The sequence below is a fragment of the Oncorhynchus mykiss genome, chromosome 24 (assembly GCF_057628025.1).
Source record: "Oncorhynchus mykiss isolate SJ-2025 chromosome 24, ASM5762802v1, whole genome shotgun sequence".
Classification (NCBI taxonomy): Eukaryota; Metazoa; Chordata; class Actinopteri; order Salmoniformes; family Salmonidae; genus Oncorhynchus; species Oncorhynchus mykiss.
Window position 1 is genome coordinate 14,860,429 of NC_143045.1, and position 19,413 is coordinate 14,879,841.

Here is a 19,413-nt window from a genome sequence, read left to right on the forward strand (position 1 = left end):
GGTGTATTTATACGGAGACTTGATTACACACAGGTGGATTGTATTTATCATCATTAGTCATTTAGGTCAACATTGGATCATTCAGAGATCCTCACTGAACTTCTGGAGAGAGTTTGCTGCACTGAAAGTAAAGGGGCTGAATAATTTTGCACGCCCAATTTTTCCGTTTTTGATTTGTTAAAAAAGTTTGAAATATCCAATAAATGTCGTTCCACTTCATGATTGTGTCCCACTTGTTGTTGATTCTTCACAAAGAAATACAGTTTTATATCTTTATGTTTGAAGCCTGAAATGTGGCAAAAGGTCGCAAAGTTCAAGGGGGCCGAATACTTTCGCAATGCACTGTACACATGAGATGAGTATGTAAACAAAGTGGCATAGTTAAAGTGGCTAGTGATACATGTATTACATAAAGATGCAGTAGATGATAAGAGTACAGTATATATGTATACATATGAGATGAATAATGTAGGGTATGTAAACATTATATTAGGTAGCATTGTTTAAAGTGGCTAGTGATATATTTTACATCATTTCCCATCAATTCCCATTATTAAAGTGGCTGGAGTTGAGTCAGTGTGTTGGCAGCAGCCACTCAATGTTAGTGGTGGCTGTTTAACAGTCTGATGGCCTTGATATAGAAGCTGTTTTTCAGTCTCTCAGTCCCAGCTTTGAAGCACCTGTACTGACCTCGCCTTCTGGATGATAGCGGGGTGAACAGGGAGTGGCTCGGGTGGTTGTTGTCCTTGATGATCTTTATGGCCTTCCTGTAACATCGGGTGGTGTAGGTGTCCTGGAGGGCAGGTAGTTTGCCCCCGGTGATGCGTTGTGCAGACCTCACTACCCTCTGGAGAGCCTTACGGTTGTGGGCGGAGCAGTTGCCGTACCAGGCGGTGATACAGCCCGCCAGGATGCTCTCGATTGTGCATCTGTAGAAGTTTGTGAGTGCTTTTGGTGACAAGCCGAATTTCTTCAGCCTCCTGAGGTTGAAGAGGCGCTGCTGCGCCTTCTTCACGATGCTGTCTGTGTGGGTGGACCAATTCAGTTTGTCTGTGATGTGTATGCCGAGGAACTTAAAACTTGCTACCCTCTCCACTACTGTTCCATCGATGTGGATAGGGGGGTGTTCCCTCTGCTGTTTCCTGAAGTCCACAATCATCTCCTTAGTTTTGTTGACGTTGAGTGTGAGGTTATTTTCCTGACACCACACTCCGAGGGCCCTCACCTCCTCCCTGTAGGCCGTCTCGTTGTTGTTGGTAATCAAGCCTACCACTGTTGTGTCGTCCGCAAACTTGATGATTGAGTTGGAGGCGTGCGTGGCCACGCAGTCGTGGGTGAACAGGGAGTACAGGAGAGGGCTCAGAACGCACCCTTGTGGGGCCCCAGTGGTGAGGATCAGCGGGGTGGAGATGTTGTTGCCTACCCTCACCACCTGGGGGATGGCCCGTCAGGAAGTCCAGTACCCAGTTGCACAGGGCGGGGTCGAGACCCAGGGTCTCGAGCTTGATGACGAGCTTGGAGGGTGCTATGGTGTTAAATGTCGAGCTGTAGTCAATGAACAGCATTCTCACATAGGTATTCCTCTTGTCCAGATGGGTTAGGGCAGTGTGCAGTGTGGTTGAGATTGCATCGTCTGTGGACCTATTTGGGCGGTAAGCAAATTGGAGTGGGTCTAGGGTGTCAGGTAGGGTGGAGGTGATATGGTCCTTGACTAGTCTCTCAAAGCACTTCATGATGACGGAAGTGAGTGCTACGGGGCGGTAGTCGTTTAGCTCAGTTACCTTAGCTTTCTTGGGAACAGGAACAATGGTGGCCCTCTTGAAGCATGCGGGAACAGCAGACTGGGATAGGGATTTATTGACTATGTCCGTAAACACACCAGCCAGCTGGTCTGCGCATGCTCTGAGGACGCGGCTGGGGATGCCGTCTGGGCCTGCAGCCTTGCGAGGGTTAACACGTTTAAATGTTTTACTCACCTCGGCTGCAGTGAAGGAGAGGCCGCATGTTTTGGTTGCAGGCCGTGTCAGTGGCACTGTATTGTCCTCAAAGCGGGCAAAAAAGTTATTTAGTCTGCCTGGGAGCAAGACATCCTGGTCCGTGACGGGGCTGGTTTTATTTTTGTAATCCGTGATTGACTGTAGACCCTGCCACATACCTCTTGTGTCTGAGCCGTTGAATTGAGATTCTACTTTGTCTCTATACTGACGCTTAGCTTGTTTGATTGCCTTGCGGAGGGAATAGCTACACTGTTTGTATTCGGTCATGTTACCGGTCACCTTGCCCTGATTAAAAGCAGTGGTTCGCGCTTTCAGTTTCACGCGAATGCTGCCATCAATCCACGGTTTCTGGTTTGGGAATGTTTTAATCGTTGCTATGGGAACGACATCTTCAACGCACGTTCTAATGAACTCGCACACCGAAACAGCGTATTCGTCAATGTTGTTGTCTGACGCAATACGAAACATATCCCAGTCCACGTGATGGAAGCAGTCTTGGAGTGTGGAATCAGATTGGTCGGACCAGCGTTGAACAGACCTCAGCGTGGGAGCTTCTTGTTTTAGTTTCTGTCTGTTGGCAGGGATCAACAAAATGGAGTCGTGGTCAGCTTTTCCGAAAGGAGGGCGGGGCAGGGCCTTATATGCGTCGCGGAAGTTAGAATAGCAGTGATCCAAGGTGTTGCCAGCCCTGGCTGCCCAATCGATATGCTGATACAATTTAGGGAGTCTTGTTTTCAGATTAGCCTTGTTATAATTCCCAGCTACAATGAATGCAGCCTCAAGATGTATGGATTCCAGTTTGCAAAGAGTCAAATAAAGTTTGTTCAGAGCCATCGATGTGTCTGCTTGGGGGGGAATATATACGGCTGTGATTATAATCAAAGAGAATTCCCTTGGTAGATAATTGATTGCGGTCGACATTTGATTGTGAGGAATTCTAAATCAGGTGAACAGAAGGACTTGAGTTCCTGTATGCTTTTGTGACCACACCACGTCTCGTTAGCCATAAGGCATACGCCCCGCCCCTCTTCTTACCAGAAATATGTTTGTTTCTGTCGGCGCGATGCGTGGAGAAACCAGCTGGCTGCACCGACTCCGATAGCGTCTCTCCAGTGAGCCATGTTTCCGTGAAGCAAAGAACGTTACAGTCTCTGACGTCCCTCTGGAATGCTACCCTTGCTCGGATTTCATCAACCTTGTTGTCAAGAGACTGGACATTGGCGAGAAGTATACTGGGGAGTGGTGCACGATGTGCCCGTCTCCGGAGTCTGACCAGAAGACCGCTACGTTTCCCTCTTTTACGAAGTCGTTTTTTTGGGTCGCCAGATGGGATCCATTCCGTTGTCCTGGGTGAAAGGCAGAACACAGGATCCGCTTCGCGAAAGTCATATTCTTGGTCGTACTGATGGTGAGTTGACGCTGCTCTTATATTCAGTAGTTCTTCTCGACTGTATGTAATGAAACCTAAGACGACCTGGGGTATTAATGTAAGAAATAACACGAAAAAAAACTAAAAACTGCATAGTTTCCTAGGAACGTGAAGCGAGGCGGTCATCTCTGTCGGCGCCAGAAGTTGTGTCATGCTTCACAGATGAGGTGGTATGCTTCAGATCATGAGCAGTTCCTTCCCTTCTCCATACTCTTCTCTTCCCATCATTCTGGTACAAGTTGATCTTTGTCTCATCTGTCCATAGGACGTTGTTCCAGAACTGGACAGGCTTTTTAGATGTTGTTTGTCAAACCTCTAATCTGGTCTTCCTGTTTTTGAGGCTTACCAATGGTTTACATCTTGTAGTAAACCCTCTGTATTTACTCTGGTGAAGTCTTCTCTTGATTGTTGACTTTGACACAGATACACCAACCTTCTGGAGAGTGTTCTTGATCTGGCCAACTGTTGTGAAGGGGCTTTTCTTCTGTCATCCACTACAGTTGTTTTCCATGGTTTTCCGGGCCCTTTGGTATTCCTGAGCTCACCAGTGCGTTCTTTATTTTGAAGAATGTACCAAATAGCTGATTTGGCCACACCTAATGTATTTGCTATCTCTCTGAGTGTTTTTTTTTCAGCCTAATGATTTCTTGCTTCACTGCAGTGACAGCTCTTTGGACTTCATATTGAGGGTTAACAGTAACAGGTTCAAAATGCAAATGCCACACTTGAAATCAACTCTATATCTTTAATCTGTTTACTTGTAGATTAATTAATGAGGGAATAACACACACCTGGCCATGGAAGAGCTGAGCAGCCAATTGTCCAATTAATTTTGGTTCCTTAAAAGGGGAGGGACCACATCTAAAAAGTGCTGTAATTCCTACACTGTTCACCTGATTTGGATGTAAATACCATCATATTCATTATTTAATTTAAACTCCAATATGCTGTGGTAGACAGCTACAATAATAATAACTTGGTCAATGTCCAATTATGCATAGACCAGATTGTATATATCTTACAAAAACAAACATCAGGGGCACCTTTCCTCTCCCTGGCAAAACAACCTGGATATTGCACTATAAATTAGTCCCCAAAAACCACAAGCCTGTACAATACTGCTACTCTAACAGCTTCACAACAGCAGAAATGAAATGTTAAGAGATAACAGAATAATAACATATCAGGACACTGCTCCCATCTCTTACTGATAGAATAGGGATACCTAGTCAGTTGTACAACTGAATGCATTCAACTGAAATGCGTCTTCGCATGTAAACCAACCCCTCTGATTCAGAGAGGTGCGGGGGGCTGCCATCATAGACTTCCACGTCTTCGGCGCCCAGGGAACAGTGGGTTAACTGCCTTGCTCAATAATACCTTAACACAGTCACGTAGAACAGATACAGAGTTTATCTGTGTGATTATACAGACAGGAGAAGCCACAGGCTGCATCACAAACGACACCCTATTCCCTATGTAGTGCACATATAGCAAATACCATTGGACCCTGGTCAAAAGTTGTGCATTTGAGATGCAACATAACATAAGCATTTATACACAGTAATGCTATGGGCACATACAAAAACAGAAAAATATGTGATCGCTCACAGAATGTTATGCTGTGTATTTTTTAAATGGCAGACCTCTGATAATACCTCTCATTTTCTGTGTTATTATGTGAAGCCGTGTTGGCAAATAAAACTAAATTATATTTAATTGTATTCATGCTAAATTGATGCAAATACATGCATGTCATTCATCAGAAAGGCTGACAAGCGTTCCATATTGAGGAGAGGAGGGAGGTGGGTGGCAGAGGAGAGGAGAGGAGAGAGGAGGGGCACAACAGAAGCTGAGATAATTAGTTAATTTCCCCTGTTCCCACCCCCCCCCCTCTCGCTCTCTTCTTTCTCTCTCCCTCTCTCTCTCGCTTTTTTTCTCCTCCTCTCTCTCTCCTCCTCACTCTCCGTGAGTAGTGAGGAGCCAGGAGTGTTGTCCAGGAGTGTTGTCCAGGAGTGTTGTCCACTCCTGGCTCCTCACTACTCACAGAGAAAGGCTGCTGACAGAAGAGCTGTATCTCAATCCTTCTCTCTGCAATATCTAGAATCCTTTGTTCTTGACTCCTCCTCCTCAATCGTATTGGAGGATAAGGTTCAAGGTCCCTCCCCTCTGACCTTTTTTCTCCAATCTACTTTGAGAAGGATGCGAGGTCAGAGAATGTGAGGAATCAAGGAAATATGAATTGAGAAAGAGGCTAACACAGGGAGGCTGCTGACACGAGGAGGGGGTATAACAGATGAAGTAAGGTGGAGGCCGGAGATCCAGAGGGGGTCGGGGTGGAGGGAGGATCCAGAGGGTGGAAGGCACAAGGCCCAGAAAGGAACGGGCTACCCCACAGAGACACCATATTGTCTAGAATAATGATATTCAGATTATTAAAAACCCCAATGACAATGTCATTTTGAGATGAATGAAGTTTGTGGGGGAACATGTCAGTGAGTCCCCATCCCGAGAGGGTGAAGTGTAATATTTCACCCAGTGTGAAGCCTAATGCTGATCACACATATCTTAAATGCCACCCTCTTAATCTGAGTCCTATTGCACTGTCACTCCATTAGAGACAGTTGGTATAATCTGGATTTGACTTGGTGACTGAACCTCTCGTTCCATCCCCTTTCCTCTATAATGCACAGCGAGACAGATGACAGAATAACATGGATGACCTTATTTGTCATGTTCTAACAGGATTATAAATAGAGACACACACTGAGTATTATTATCCTCAATTAGCTGACTTTAATGGCCACATTATGAGATGCTGTTATTACTATTGAGACTTTTAAATTGTTTAATATGGTCCGCCTTAATCAATATTATTATAGTTTTTGCTGGGTTTGGTCTTAATCATTTACACTAATGGTGTCTATAATGCACCACAGTATTGTACATTCATAAAAACTTTTACACTGTCTGGGGTGATGGATTTGTGGCATCGAAAAATGATGTTATATTGTGAACTTAGACTTGTATTTGTCAAGCTGAAAAATCTCATGTCCATTTTCAGTCCGTGTGTGTGTGTGTGTGTGTGTGTGTGTGTGTGTGTGTGTGTGTGTGTGTGTGTGTGTGTGTGTGTGTGTGTGTGTGTGTGTGTGTGTGTGATAAACTATGGTGTCATCACAAAGCCATTTCGGCTATTAGACAAGAACTGTTGACCCCATGCCAGACCACTGACAGGAGGATCAGTCTTACTAAAAGAAAGAGAAAAATGAAGAATGGAGGGAAAAAGGAGAAGTGCAGTAGAGGCCAGCTCTGGAAACAAAGAAGCCTTCTACACAGAGAGGATGGGTCACATGGTAGGAAGTAGAAGTCATTGTATTGATTTACACAATCATGCATAAAGCTGGAGGGTCAGAGACTGGATGAAATTAGGCTGGGTCAGAAATAGGTTCTAATGAAATTAGGCTGGATCAGAGATAGGCGCTAACCCATATCTGCTATTGTGGATCTAACACATAGACAATGCAGGATCTCGCAGGATAGTGTATCTGAGTAGAGTAGAACAGGTTGTTAGTGTAGATCTATAGTAGAGTAGACCAAGGGTGTGTTCAGGACGACAGAACGGTGTGCAACGTTTAATTCACACACAAACGTACCTCAAAGGCTGTTGAAGAAAAGTGTGCACCGTTTTGAGGAAACGTGTAATTCAGTACAAACCGTCACGCAACGCAGGAAATGTTGAACCGAACTGAACGCACCTCAGGTTGTTAGAGCTAAGCATTAACATTTCCATGTAGATCTGTGTAGGGTAGGCCAGGTTGCAGCCACATGCTTTAGATTAAAGAGGTGATAATCCTGAAGAAAAGCCCCTCTATCACGCAGAGGGATGACCAGCCTCGTGGCCACACTCACGCACAGTTGGAAGTAGACTGTAGACTAGTCTGGATCTAATAAAGGCCAGTATACCTGCTGATCTACACACACACAGACAGAGACAGAGAGAGATGGAGAAGAGGTGCGGGTTTTCCTCCCATCTCTCTCCATATGGAACCAGTATAGAAAGTCCTACATTCACAAAACACTCCATGAAAGTGACCAAGAAAAATCTAAACTAGGAAGTGGTAGCTAGTTTGGTCAATATCTAACCCAAAACTATTTCTGTTGACTATCATCTAAAATAATAATCAAGGTTAAGAATATGGTAAACTATATTTCACACTTAATTTGAATTAATAGTTTAATTGTAGACCTTTAGGATGTGCCTAGTGTAATCATGTGTTTTCTTGGCAAGGTCTATCCCAGCACACCCATGTGTTGTCATATCTGTAATGTCTGCCTGGTAACAGTGGGACATTATTAATTATGATTGGGCTGATGCTGCTGACAGAGACCTCCAGACTGGCTGGCACGATAGTGGGAGACAAATAGCCGTCACACACACAGAGATATTACATTGGGAACTGACAAGGTGCAGTCTATCCTGATAATGTGTGGTTCTGTGCAGCAAAGTGTTGGTGCAGATTAGTGTAAACGTCTTTATGTCCTGTACCTCTGCCGTTTAAAGTCTTCTTCAAAGCTCAAACTGAACCATCTGAGACGGGAAGCCACGATGATAACTACTTATTAAGCTAGAGATGGTTCAGAGATAGGGAGATAGTTCGGTGATAACTACAGAGATTGTTCGGGGATTTGGTGTGCAGAAACGTGCAGCAACTTCTTCGTCATAAAAATATCTAGTCTACTGGTGTTGTGCATAAATGTGTCTTGCTTCCATTGAGGTCTTGATAACATAATAAACTGTGTTATATTAGTAATACGATTGGAATAGTTAAGGAGTATTTCTGTAGTAGTAATATGAATATTGTAGGCCTAGCCTATGTTGTGTTGCCTATGTAGAACTAATTTACTTCAGGAAAAAACTACTAGGCCTACTCAACTCAATGATATATATAATTAGGCAAAAATAATAATCATAATAATTATAACATTGTTTTTTTTAGTTGCAATTGTTTAATTTGGTTTAATTTGTTCTATCATCATATTCGTGATAAATGTAAAAACTGATCTCACACAACACTCACCGGGAATGATGTCTACAATGTACAACATCAATAATTTGTCTAGTATTAATGGCCTGTTTTTGAAAACCTTGAGTTCACAACCTGTTAATGCTGACAAGACACCGTCATACAATATCGTGGACTATATAATCATCGGAATCACGTATTTCAACAAACTAACTAGATGCTTGCAATAAAACATTTACCATTGTTGAAAAATAATTCATATAGGAAATATATTAAAAAGCCTATACATGTATAGATTACAGTCTTACAAATTTAACCTTTATTTAACTCGGCGAGTCAGTTAAGATTAAGAACAAATTCTTAATTACAATGACGGCCTAAATTAATGGCAATATCGATGCCATCTTAATTTTTCTTCACTGAAAAGATGTGTCCTACTTAATTTGACAAGTTCATCCTTCAATTAATGAGGGATAGTAGGCCTATTTCATACATTGGAATAATGAAAAAATATTAACATTCATATTCAAAAGTACGCCTGAAAATGTATTTGTGCAACACTAAGAAAAAACAATTAACTTCTAAAGGACTTTGGGCCTTTAAGTTATCATTAGCCTATTTACGCTGGAAAAGAAGACACCGAAAATTAACCGGTCCAATATTTTTTAACTACTAGGATGTTGCATACATGCGTTATTTCCAAAATAACCATGCGATTTCACAGGCCTAATAATTATACAATGGCCTAGCCTACTGATATGGTACAGATGTAAAGTCTATAGGCTATTTCAACATGCAGTAGGATTTTTATTTTTCTAAGGACACTGCATTCCAAAGTCCTATTTGAAATGTCCCTGTAGAATAGATTTAGCAGTGCGAATCTTCAGTCAAATCAAAAAAATCTAAAATAACCAAGACATAACCCCACGGAACAACTGTCATCAAACCTGTCATTCTAGTCGTCGTGTCTAATATTAGATCAGGTACCGTCCAGAGGCTGTGGACAATACAGACACACTAATCATCAAGAATAAAACAAAACGAAAATAAGAGTAAACGAGAATAATAAACACGATAAAAAAATACAACGTAAAATACATGTTTCAATCAAAACAAATAAATACGCAAAACCCTGGAATATGTTATAGCCTAACCTACTGTAGCATTCAACCAAGCCGTTTAAAATAAGCAGTTGGAGAAAATCCGTAAAAAAAAATCAAAAAGACAGCCTGAAAGAGAGTAGAAAATGGCTTTGTTTTTTCTCTCGCCAACGCGTAAGTGGACTTCCGATCCTCGAGACTACTACCTTTAGTTTAAATTGTATATAAAACCCGGGGATTAATTTGTTGTTAATAAACTGGAGGCGGTGACGAATCAGATGGCGATTGGACATCCTCGTTCATAACCCTCCCTTTATAATTTCCCGAAGAGCGTCCGGGCTGTTAAACACAGAAAGACTCAGCCGCCTCCACGTCGCCCTCACACACACACACAGACAGACAGACAGCACCGCGCACTTTCATATGCGGATACATAACTACAGCAGTGATTAGAGAAATAACAAAAACGAGATTGTTTTGACTACTGACGTGAGAGGGTGTATTATGGATTTTTTATAATTATTCGCAAATCGAAGTACATACATTTTCCAACTGCAGTTCAATGCAAAAGCGTATGCTTTAGACCGGCGAGATTATTACGCATGTGCCCCAACAAGCAATAAAAGGCTTGGTTGGGACTTTTGGAACACATATTTTTTCTTTTTAATAGCGTTCTTTCTTCTCTAAAATTGGCTCCCGTACAAACAGCCGCGTTGGATCCGTCGGCTTACTGCGAGACTCCGGTCTACAACCCGGATCTCTGCCCTAACATGATAGCCGCCCAGGCCAAGCTGGTGTACCACCTCAACAAATACTACCAGGAGAAATGCCAATCTCGGAAGGCGGCCATCTCCAAGACCATCCGGGAGGTGTGCAAGGTGGTGTCGGACGTCTTGAAGGAGGTGGAGGTGCAGGAGCCCCGCTTCATCAGCTCTCTCAACGAGATGGACAACCGCTTCGAGGGGCTAGAGGTCATCTCCCCCACAGAGTTCGAGGTGGTGCTCTACCTCAACCAGATGGGGGTATTTAACTTCGTGGATGATGGATCTCTGCCGGGCTGCGCCGTGCTCAAGCTGAGCGACGGCCGTAAGAGGAGCATGTCTCTCTGGGTAGAATTCATCACCGCCTCCGGCTACCTCTCTGCGCGCAAGATCCGCTCCAGATTTCAGACCCTAGTGGCGCAGGCCGTGGATAAATGCAGCTATAGAGATGTTGTCAAAATGGTGTCTGATACCAGCGAGGTGAAGTTACGCATCAGAGACAGATACATCGTTCAGATCACCCCGGCTTTCAAATGCACCGGGATCTGGCCCCGCAGCGCAGCGCACTGGCCCCTACCGCACATCCCCTGGCCGGGGCCCAACAGGGTAGCCGAAGTAAAGGCCGAGGGATTCAACCTTCTCTCTAAAGAGTGCTACTCGTTGAACGGAAAACAAAGTTCGGCAGAGAGCGACGCCTGGGTCCTGCAGTTCGGTGAGGCCGAGAACCGCCTACTCCTGGGAGGCTGCAGGAAGAAATGTCTGTCGGTCCTCAAAACGTTACGAGACCGGCACCTTGAACTGCCTGGGACGCCCCTCAACAACTACCACATGAAAACTCTGGTTTCTTATGAGTGTGAAAAACATCCACGGGAGTCTGACTGGGACGAGAACAACCTCGGGGACCGTTTGAACGGGATTCTATTGCAGCTTATTTCGTGTTTGCAGTGCAGGAGGTGTCCCCATTACTTCCTGCCTAATCTAGATCTGTTCCAGGGGAAACCTCATTCTGCTCTAGAAAATGCAGCCAAACAGACCTGGCGACTTGCGAGAGAGATTCTAACCAACCCCAAAAGCTTGGAGAAACTCTGAGGTAAATGTGTGTTATAGTGAAAGGAGGGTCAGTGAGAGGCCTGGTGATGTATCAAAGGACTATGGACAGAAATGGTCACTGTGCCTCTGTTGAATTCACGGTCTTGTAAAATGTGACTATCCTCTGACGAGGAAGAAGTTTACTCTGATATCATTTTTATGACCCATAGTCAAATATGACCCTTCTCTTAATTCTATTCTGTGATTTAGGAGCAAATTGTACCATCAATCCACATTCAAGGTTAGGTTTAATTTCAGTATTAATCTTTCGTTATTTCTCTCCATGCCCACGGTTGTCTAAATCGTTTATTAGCTTAAATGCTTTAAAATAAAGCCCCCATACAAGCCTTGAGTAAATATTTATACTGTAAATACATTCATAGGTTGTGATTCCAGTGGTCTGAAATTGTGAATGTTGTTCTGTGACATGTAAACTTAGGAGTTCAATTACACCTTTTAAAGTAAAACGTTTTTTTTTTATCTGGTAGAAAATACATTCATTCAGTCTGCTGTATCTGTTGTCAGTGGACATTTTCTCATTTTGAAAGTTTACATTTTGATGGTACTATTTGTTACATTTAAAAAAAAAACATTCCATAAACATACTTGAATTCTTATTTAAAGTATACTCGATACTTTTTTGTTTGTACGTTGCTTACATGATAAAACCTGAAAATAAGAAAATATATATAAATACAGTCTAATTGAGAAGAAAAAATGCACTTGAAATACACTGGATTATAACATGATCTGATCTGATTTTTTATTCCTGTCTCTGATTTAATTTAAAGAGTTAGCCTAATAAAAAATAGCTATGTAATATTTGTGTCCCAATCATGATTAATTAAATGTATAACTTGTATTTTTCATATATAGGCCATATTTATTGTATGCATCATACATGGGTATTTTTTAAGCCTAGTGTTTAACCCGTTTTAAATTACGCAAATATAGTTTGTCATTTCTCTATTAATTCTGGCTATAAGCCTACCCTCCATGTTGTATCTATCAGGTTGTCTACGTTATAATAATAGGCTGTCTATTTAAAAGCTTTTTATAGGCGTAATGCTGTTGGAAAAAACAAATGTATGAGAGGTACGGTTGGGGTTAGACATTAATTAGGCCTATATTTCTAATATACAGTGGACACGAATAATGCGCAAAACAGGTGTTTTGAACGCGTAATTGTGTAAATGTCTAGGTTACAACGTTAGTATGCGCCCAATAGTGCTAGTACTTATCCCATGTCCATACACAGTCGCTATATTTATAAACAATGATAATATTGGTGTAAAATCGAAAAGACCTCGTAGGCTCTCGTTTGATGACATAGGTTTACAGCTTTTGAGGGGATCAGAATATCAAGAAATTTGTAAAATGTTGTAGGCCTACATGTCAGGTTCTCTCCAGAGGCCTGGGTAGGTTTAAGGCTCGTCTACATCCTGGAACTTTAAATGGCACAACGTTCCAGATGGACCATATATTTTCAAACGCTCCACAATCTCCTAATGGTTGAATTCTTGCACATGGGTGAATCTGAATAATTATTTTAATCTCTAAATCACATTTTGTGTCTTGTAAAAGAAAGGAACCTGGGGTCAATGCGGGCCCAGCCAAAACATGAACATGAATCAGTAAAGTGAACTTGAATGTGAACAAAAGCTTGTGCATATCAAACAGAAAAGGAAAGTGGCGATTGGACTTACCGTGGAGTCAAGCCGTTTGAAGGAGGGGTCATCCTCGTCCACTTCGAAATAGATCTCGGTCGTCGTGATGGAGAGCGTCCCTCGCGCCACTATTACTGGGGCCACCAGCTGGGCTGGGGTGCTGAGGACCACTGGGCCTATAATGCGTAATACACCGTGCATCAGATATAAGGACAAACAAAACATGGTCTTTAACAATTCCTAACAAATAATCGGATTTGTTTGTTTGGAAATTATTATCAAATTTGAGTCTACTTCGATTTAATCAGAGCACATATTGAGGCGATGTAATGTCTAGGATGCAAATTCTACAATTTATTCTTAATTTGGGAACATGCACAGTTCTTAATTATCATGGTAACAAGTCTTTATTCAGTTTATTTTTTATTTTTTATGCAAACACGAATTACTCGTTCAGGTTGAAAACAGAACACGGCTCCATTTTGGGTTGCACTCTGGAGGCTATAAAATAGGTTATTTTTAACCAAATCGCCATTCGGCCAATTCAACAAGCATATAGGCCTATATACATTCTAGGCTTACAAAACGATTTGAAGCCAATTTACATAAGTAATGACCAGTTTAACTATAGGCGCGTGCTGTGCAATAGGGCCAGCAGTATGATGCGGTCTATCAGAACTAAACCAGAGATGGAGGAGCGCTTGCCAATATGATGAATGTTCACTTCTAACCTATAGGCTATTATTATGCATATTTGCATATTAATATTTTTCATAACAATTATTTCAGTTACTATAGCAACATCTGCGGCCTCTAAAAGAGAGACAACACCACCCCAAAATGATTGTGACAATTTGCATAGCATCCTAAACGATTTTTTAAAAACAGTTTCTTTGAGGAAAAATAAAAGCTTTTGTATTTGTGCTGACGATATCCCTTCAGTATTTATTTACGATGGCTTTTTGATCTCTGGTCAGCTGATGGGATCACATGCTATCTCTCTCTCTGTCTCCACCCGTCTTCCTCCCCATCTCCATCTCTCCTCCTGTCCTCTCTTCTCCCTCCATTCTCCATGTTCTATTTGGAGCAGTATCGCTGAGGCGCGTCAGCTCCGCTGATTTGTCTCGAGCTCAAATGAAAGCTCTTGAAATTGGGATATTTATCGATCGCGTGAACTCCAAAGAGTCCCTTTAATGCCTCGTCAATCTTAATCCTGTGCTCCTCAGCCAATTATGCCTGATACTGTTGCGAGATTACAAGTGGATTTTGGTTTCAATTCCCTGGGCGCTCTTTCATTGTGCTCACGGAGCGTTCAGGAATAGTGGAATCGGCTTTCCTACTCTTTCTCTCTGCCTGCCCTATAGCTGTCTGTAATAAACTCTCTGCCTGTATTAAACGGATCTTATCTGATTACACGTTAAATATGTGCTTTACAAGCTGCAGTAAACATGTAATATCCCGGGTCTAATAACTTTTCAGGTGTATTTATTGTATGCCTATGAGAACATATGTCCCTAACATGCCTCACAGCATATTCATGAATAGATACTACAAAATACACTGATATATAATGTATAGCCTACAATATAGGCCTACGTGTACATATAACGTAATATTATACAATGTAATTACTGCGTTGCTCTCACAGAACAGAAAGCAATGCTTTTGAACATGAAACAAAACGTGATCAAAACATCACTGTCATTATTATTTATTAGCCGATGTAAATATCTTGTAATGACAGTTGTTCTTAATATTGTTTCCACATTAAGATACATATTACCATGCACCATGTTAGGCTACATTTGAACAGAGAATTAGGCCGACGTCTCAATAAACGGACAGATATAGTTTTATATTCGATGCTGTTTGCAAGAGATTCCCAGCAACCTAAAGGGTTTGTCTTTCTGCAAAATAAACTCTCTATTCAAAGAACTCTAGTCTACTCCCCCTCAGAGAGCGCGCGAGAGAGAATAAAAAGACATTGGAGGGTACAGAACCATTGTGTTGTGGCTTGAAGGGGCTCTGGCACATACAGAGACAATACAGCCTTAATCCACTGGATCCACCGCGCTACAGGGACGGGATTAAACTGTAATCCCTCTAGGTATACTCCATAATTAGGAGCTAGTATTAAAACGTTTACACGATACAGGTTTCCATATGCCAAAGGACTGGATTCGGATAATACTATAATGCTAGATTTTTGGAGCCTTTTTCTTAGAATTTCCTTAAAAAAAAAGTTATAGTAGGAATAATAATATTCACACACACCCCCCCACACACACACACACACACACACACACACACACACACACACACACACACACACACACACACACACACACACACACCTTTGACTTAGATGGTCTTCAGAGTAATATTTCAGGAACATTTAAAAGTGTACATTGAGCAAATAATTCAATTTATAGCAAAAAAAGATTCCAGTTATAATATTCTATTACATAGTTGCAGTTTCTTGGTGTTATTCTGTGTGTACTCTAGTCTTGACTGTCTATGGGGCTGGAAAAATGTTAAACAGTCTGGTCTGATGAAGACAGTCGCAGTGATGTCACTGCTGCACTGCTACACAGACACAAGGCATTCTGGGTAGTGTCATAATTAAAACAGCACTGTACATTCTCCCACAGTCCTGAATGCCCAACATTCCTCTCAAAGGCTTGAATAAGTCTAAGAATTCCCTATATAGCGCACTATTTTTGACCAGGTCACATAGGCCAATAGTGTGCTTTTAGGGACGCAACCTAAAACTGTTCCAAATTAATAAAGATTAATTTCTTAAACATGTAAGGTAGACAGTGATATTATATGTAATTCAACACATCCTGAGCAGTGAAATATTTTATGGGGTTTTGTCTAAGTATTTATGACACTATTATCTTGCAAGGCAAATTATTACCCATGTAAGGGATACGATTATGCCAGAGAGAGAGAGATATTAACAATGAACTTCACTCGTTAGGGCATGATAATGCACCATTGAGAGAGTACAGAATGCCTGTTTTTGACTGGTCCATGCAAAGGTCTGTCAGTCAAGATCATTAATATCTTAACAAAAACAGTAAACAGACACTATCTAAACACAACACCTCCCTCTTCCATCCTCTCCTCTCCTTGTATGATTTGGGTTACAGATGAGTAGACAAAAGGAGTGTGTTGATGCCAGTGAGAGCAGACGGTGTTGCCAGTGTTCAGGGGGAGTGAAACTAATCATGGGTTTGGTAACCACAGGGCAGGCTCCGCCCGCCCCAATAGCTAGCTGAGCCCAGGGTAAGCCATGCCTTCTCTGGCAGCAGACACAGGCCTGATTTTTGGTTGGCAGGAGAGAGAGAGGAGGAGGAGGAGAGAGATATAGGGGAGAGCGAGTGATACACACAAAGAGTGAGAGAGAAAGAAAGAAAGAAAGAAAGAAAGAAAGAAAGAGAAGGAGAAAGGCTGTCAACACACAGGGATGATCTCCCACTTAGACTGCTCAGGGCAGAGAGAGGTAGAGTTTAGATATAGAGCACACAGACTGTAGCATATAGATATAGAGCACATAGACAGAACACTACCTAATGTCCAGGACTTCCAAAAGATCAGTCTGAGATAGTGAGGGCTCCCCTTCTGGTCAGAATGTGAACATACCTTTAACTTTACCATGATGCAATAAAATATAATGTTTTTGAAGGGTTTTTGAATGGTTCCAAAAATAAGTGTTTCGACCAACATTTTTAATAAGGTTGGAATTAATGTAGCTGGATAAAGAAAGGTTCATTTTTGAAATCTCTGTTTTCATTGTAACTGGTTGAGTTTATTTTGGATGGTGTTTCTTTATATGTAAAGGCCAGTGCAGTCAAAAATGTGATTTCCTATGTTTTATATATATTTCCACACTACGAGGTTCTAATAATATTGTGCAATTGTGAAAATGATGATAATGTCCTTTCAGTGTAAGAGCTGTTTGAAAAGACCGTCTGAACTTTCAGCCTATTTTGGTGGGATGGAGTTTTGGCCTGCCTGGTGACATATCCAAGTGGTAAATTTGGGTGTGTTGGTAAATTCGCTCTGTCTATCTACTCCGATTTCAGAGCACTCTCGTCTGAGTGTGCCAGAGCACAGAATAACTGACAAATTTACGAACGCTCAACACCCATTGAATATGGCCGGTGTAAGTAAACCTCTGCAAAAAAGCATAATTAAATTGTTACCAGCAGCACAGTTACAGTCACCAATGCTCTGGATAACAGGAAAAAAGCCTAACCAGCTCTGCTAGGAAGAGAAAAATGGTCAGAGTGAGATGTTCTCTCATTTATGTCTGAAAGTAGCTAGCAAGCTAGCAAACTTCTTTTTATTTACATTTCTTACCCCTTTTTCTCCCCAATTTCGTAGTATCCAATTGGTAGTTACAGTCTTGTCCCATCGCTGCAACTCCCGTATGGACTTTGGAGAGGCGAAGGTTGAGAGCCGTGCATCCTCTGAAAAACAACCCAGCCAAGCCACAATGCCCGCTTAACCCGGAAGCCAGCCGCACCAATGTGTCGGAAGAAACACCGTACACCTGGCGACCGTGTCAGCGTGCACTTGAGACCGGTCTGCCACAGGAGTCGCTAGTGCGTGATGGGATAAGAACATCCCCGCCGGCCAAACCCTCCCCTAACCCGGACGCCGCCACACCATGGGTCTCCTGGTCATGGCCGTCTGCGACAGAGCCTAGACTCAAACCCAGGATCTCTAGTGGCACAGCTAGCACTGCGATGCAGTGCTTTAGACTACCGCGCCATTCGGGAGGTCAAGCTAGCTAACTTTAACCAGTTAGTTTGGGAGCTTGACTGCCGTGGTGAGGCCAGAACGTTCTAATCAACCCTACTCCTCGGTCAGAGCATCCAGTGTACGCTCTTAATGCTCCGAGAGTGAACCGCTCTGAATTTACATACGGACAACCTGACAAACGCCCAGAGTGCACTGAACACTCTCTGGCACCCCAGAGTGAATATACAAATGCACCCTTAGTTAATAGACCCATGAGGAAGAGCATTCCAAACCTTTCTGCCAATAATAGCTAGTTTTACAATTTCCCCTTCCCACTCAGACCACTCACAGACATTCCTAGCAAAATTCTTGCTTGAGAAATTGCTCTTTGCCAAGAAGATCTTTTTGCTTCTTTTTGACCATATTAATTGATCACAGTAAGGTACTTGTTACCCATAAATTATTTTATATTGAGATCTGCATTGGACCTTTAAAGGGAAGTGCATTTAAAAATGTTATTTACCTGTTTTTTTAAAGACATTTCCACACTATGAATTCTAAATAGCACTCTGAAATTGTGAAAATGATGATAACGCCCTTTTTGTGTAAGAGCTGTTTGAAAGACCTGGAATTCAGCCTGTTCAGGTGGAATAGAACTTTTGGGCCACATCATGTGAACTGATTCTAATCGACCAATGACTGGGTAAGGGGGTGGGCTCTAGACCATCCTATCCGCTCATCAGGGCAGTGTATGTAAATATCTTCAAATTTGTATTCTAATGCCCATACGCGTTTTGGAGTTATTTTCATTAAATAAACACAGAGTGATTAATTAGACATGCAGTGATGATTGAATTGATTTTTTTTTACACAGACTGCATTGGTGCTTTAAGGACAATACCGCCCACAGTCACTACTTAAAAGCCTGATCGTACCTCTTGAGATTCTGGACAGAAGCCGGTCATTGCATGTCTCTAAAGCTATACCCACTTACATGGCAACATTGTAGATACAATAGTCTACCATTATAATTCACTGTGTCAGAATGCCAACATACCAGTAAACCATTATATTTTAATAGAAACATCAGCTACAGTATATCATGCTTTCATTATTATTTTCTCAAATGTCTCAGGAATCATTTTTCTCCTCAGAAAAAACTGTTTCTTAGAAGGTCTGTGAGCATGACAGAGGAGGCACAGCAACCAGATTCTCCCTCAGTCCATTTGCTGCTTTATAATCCTTGTGATTGGAACATAGTAAACATTTCAGCAATTTATGATGGCTGCCAGGATCCGCTATTGTATTCCAGTAAAACGCTTGCATCAGGAATAATACCACCGCAGCACTTGCTGATCTTATTTCAGGGACAAGTTGTTTGCAGCATTCAGGCAGTGTATCAGACCATTAAACAGCTCCTCTTGATCTATATTCACAACCAGACTGAACTCTGGATATCTCTCCCCTGTGAGGCCAAGGCAAGTATACCTAAAGCAGCAGAAAGCATAGTTCTGACTGGAGAGTTTGGCCCACAAAGCTGGAGCCTGGTGCCATATGAACAGGAGGTGGGTTGGAAAACATTGAGAACATTGTG

The 19,413-nt window shown here is 42.1% G+C and overlaps 2 protein-coding genes across 4 annotated transcripts in view; one reads left to right on the top strand and one right to left on the bottom strand.

Moving 5' to 3' along the window:
• Positions 1-19,413, bottom strand: part of LOC110503343 (neurobeachin) — a 329,781-nt gene that overhangs the window by 107,214 nt on the left and 203,154 nt on the right. For all 3 annotated transcript variants that reach the window (XM_036961703.2, XM_036961702.2, XM_036961699.2), the window contains one exon: positions 13,107-13,243. In XM_036961703.2, the coding sequence (XP_036817598.1) occupies positions 13,107-13,243 (137 nt within the window). The remainder of the gene's footprint in view (positions 1-13,106; positions 13,244-19,413) is intronic.
• Positions 9,261-12,220, top strand: LOC110503809 (putative nucleotidyltransferase MAB21L1). Its single transcript, XM_021582353.3, has one exon. It carries the CDS (start codon positions 10,321-10,323, stop codon positions 11,398-11,400), a length of 1,080 nt encoding a protein of 359 aa, XP_021438028.1. The 5' UTR covers positions 9,261-10,320; the 3' UTR covers positions 11,401-12,220.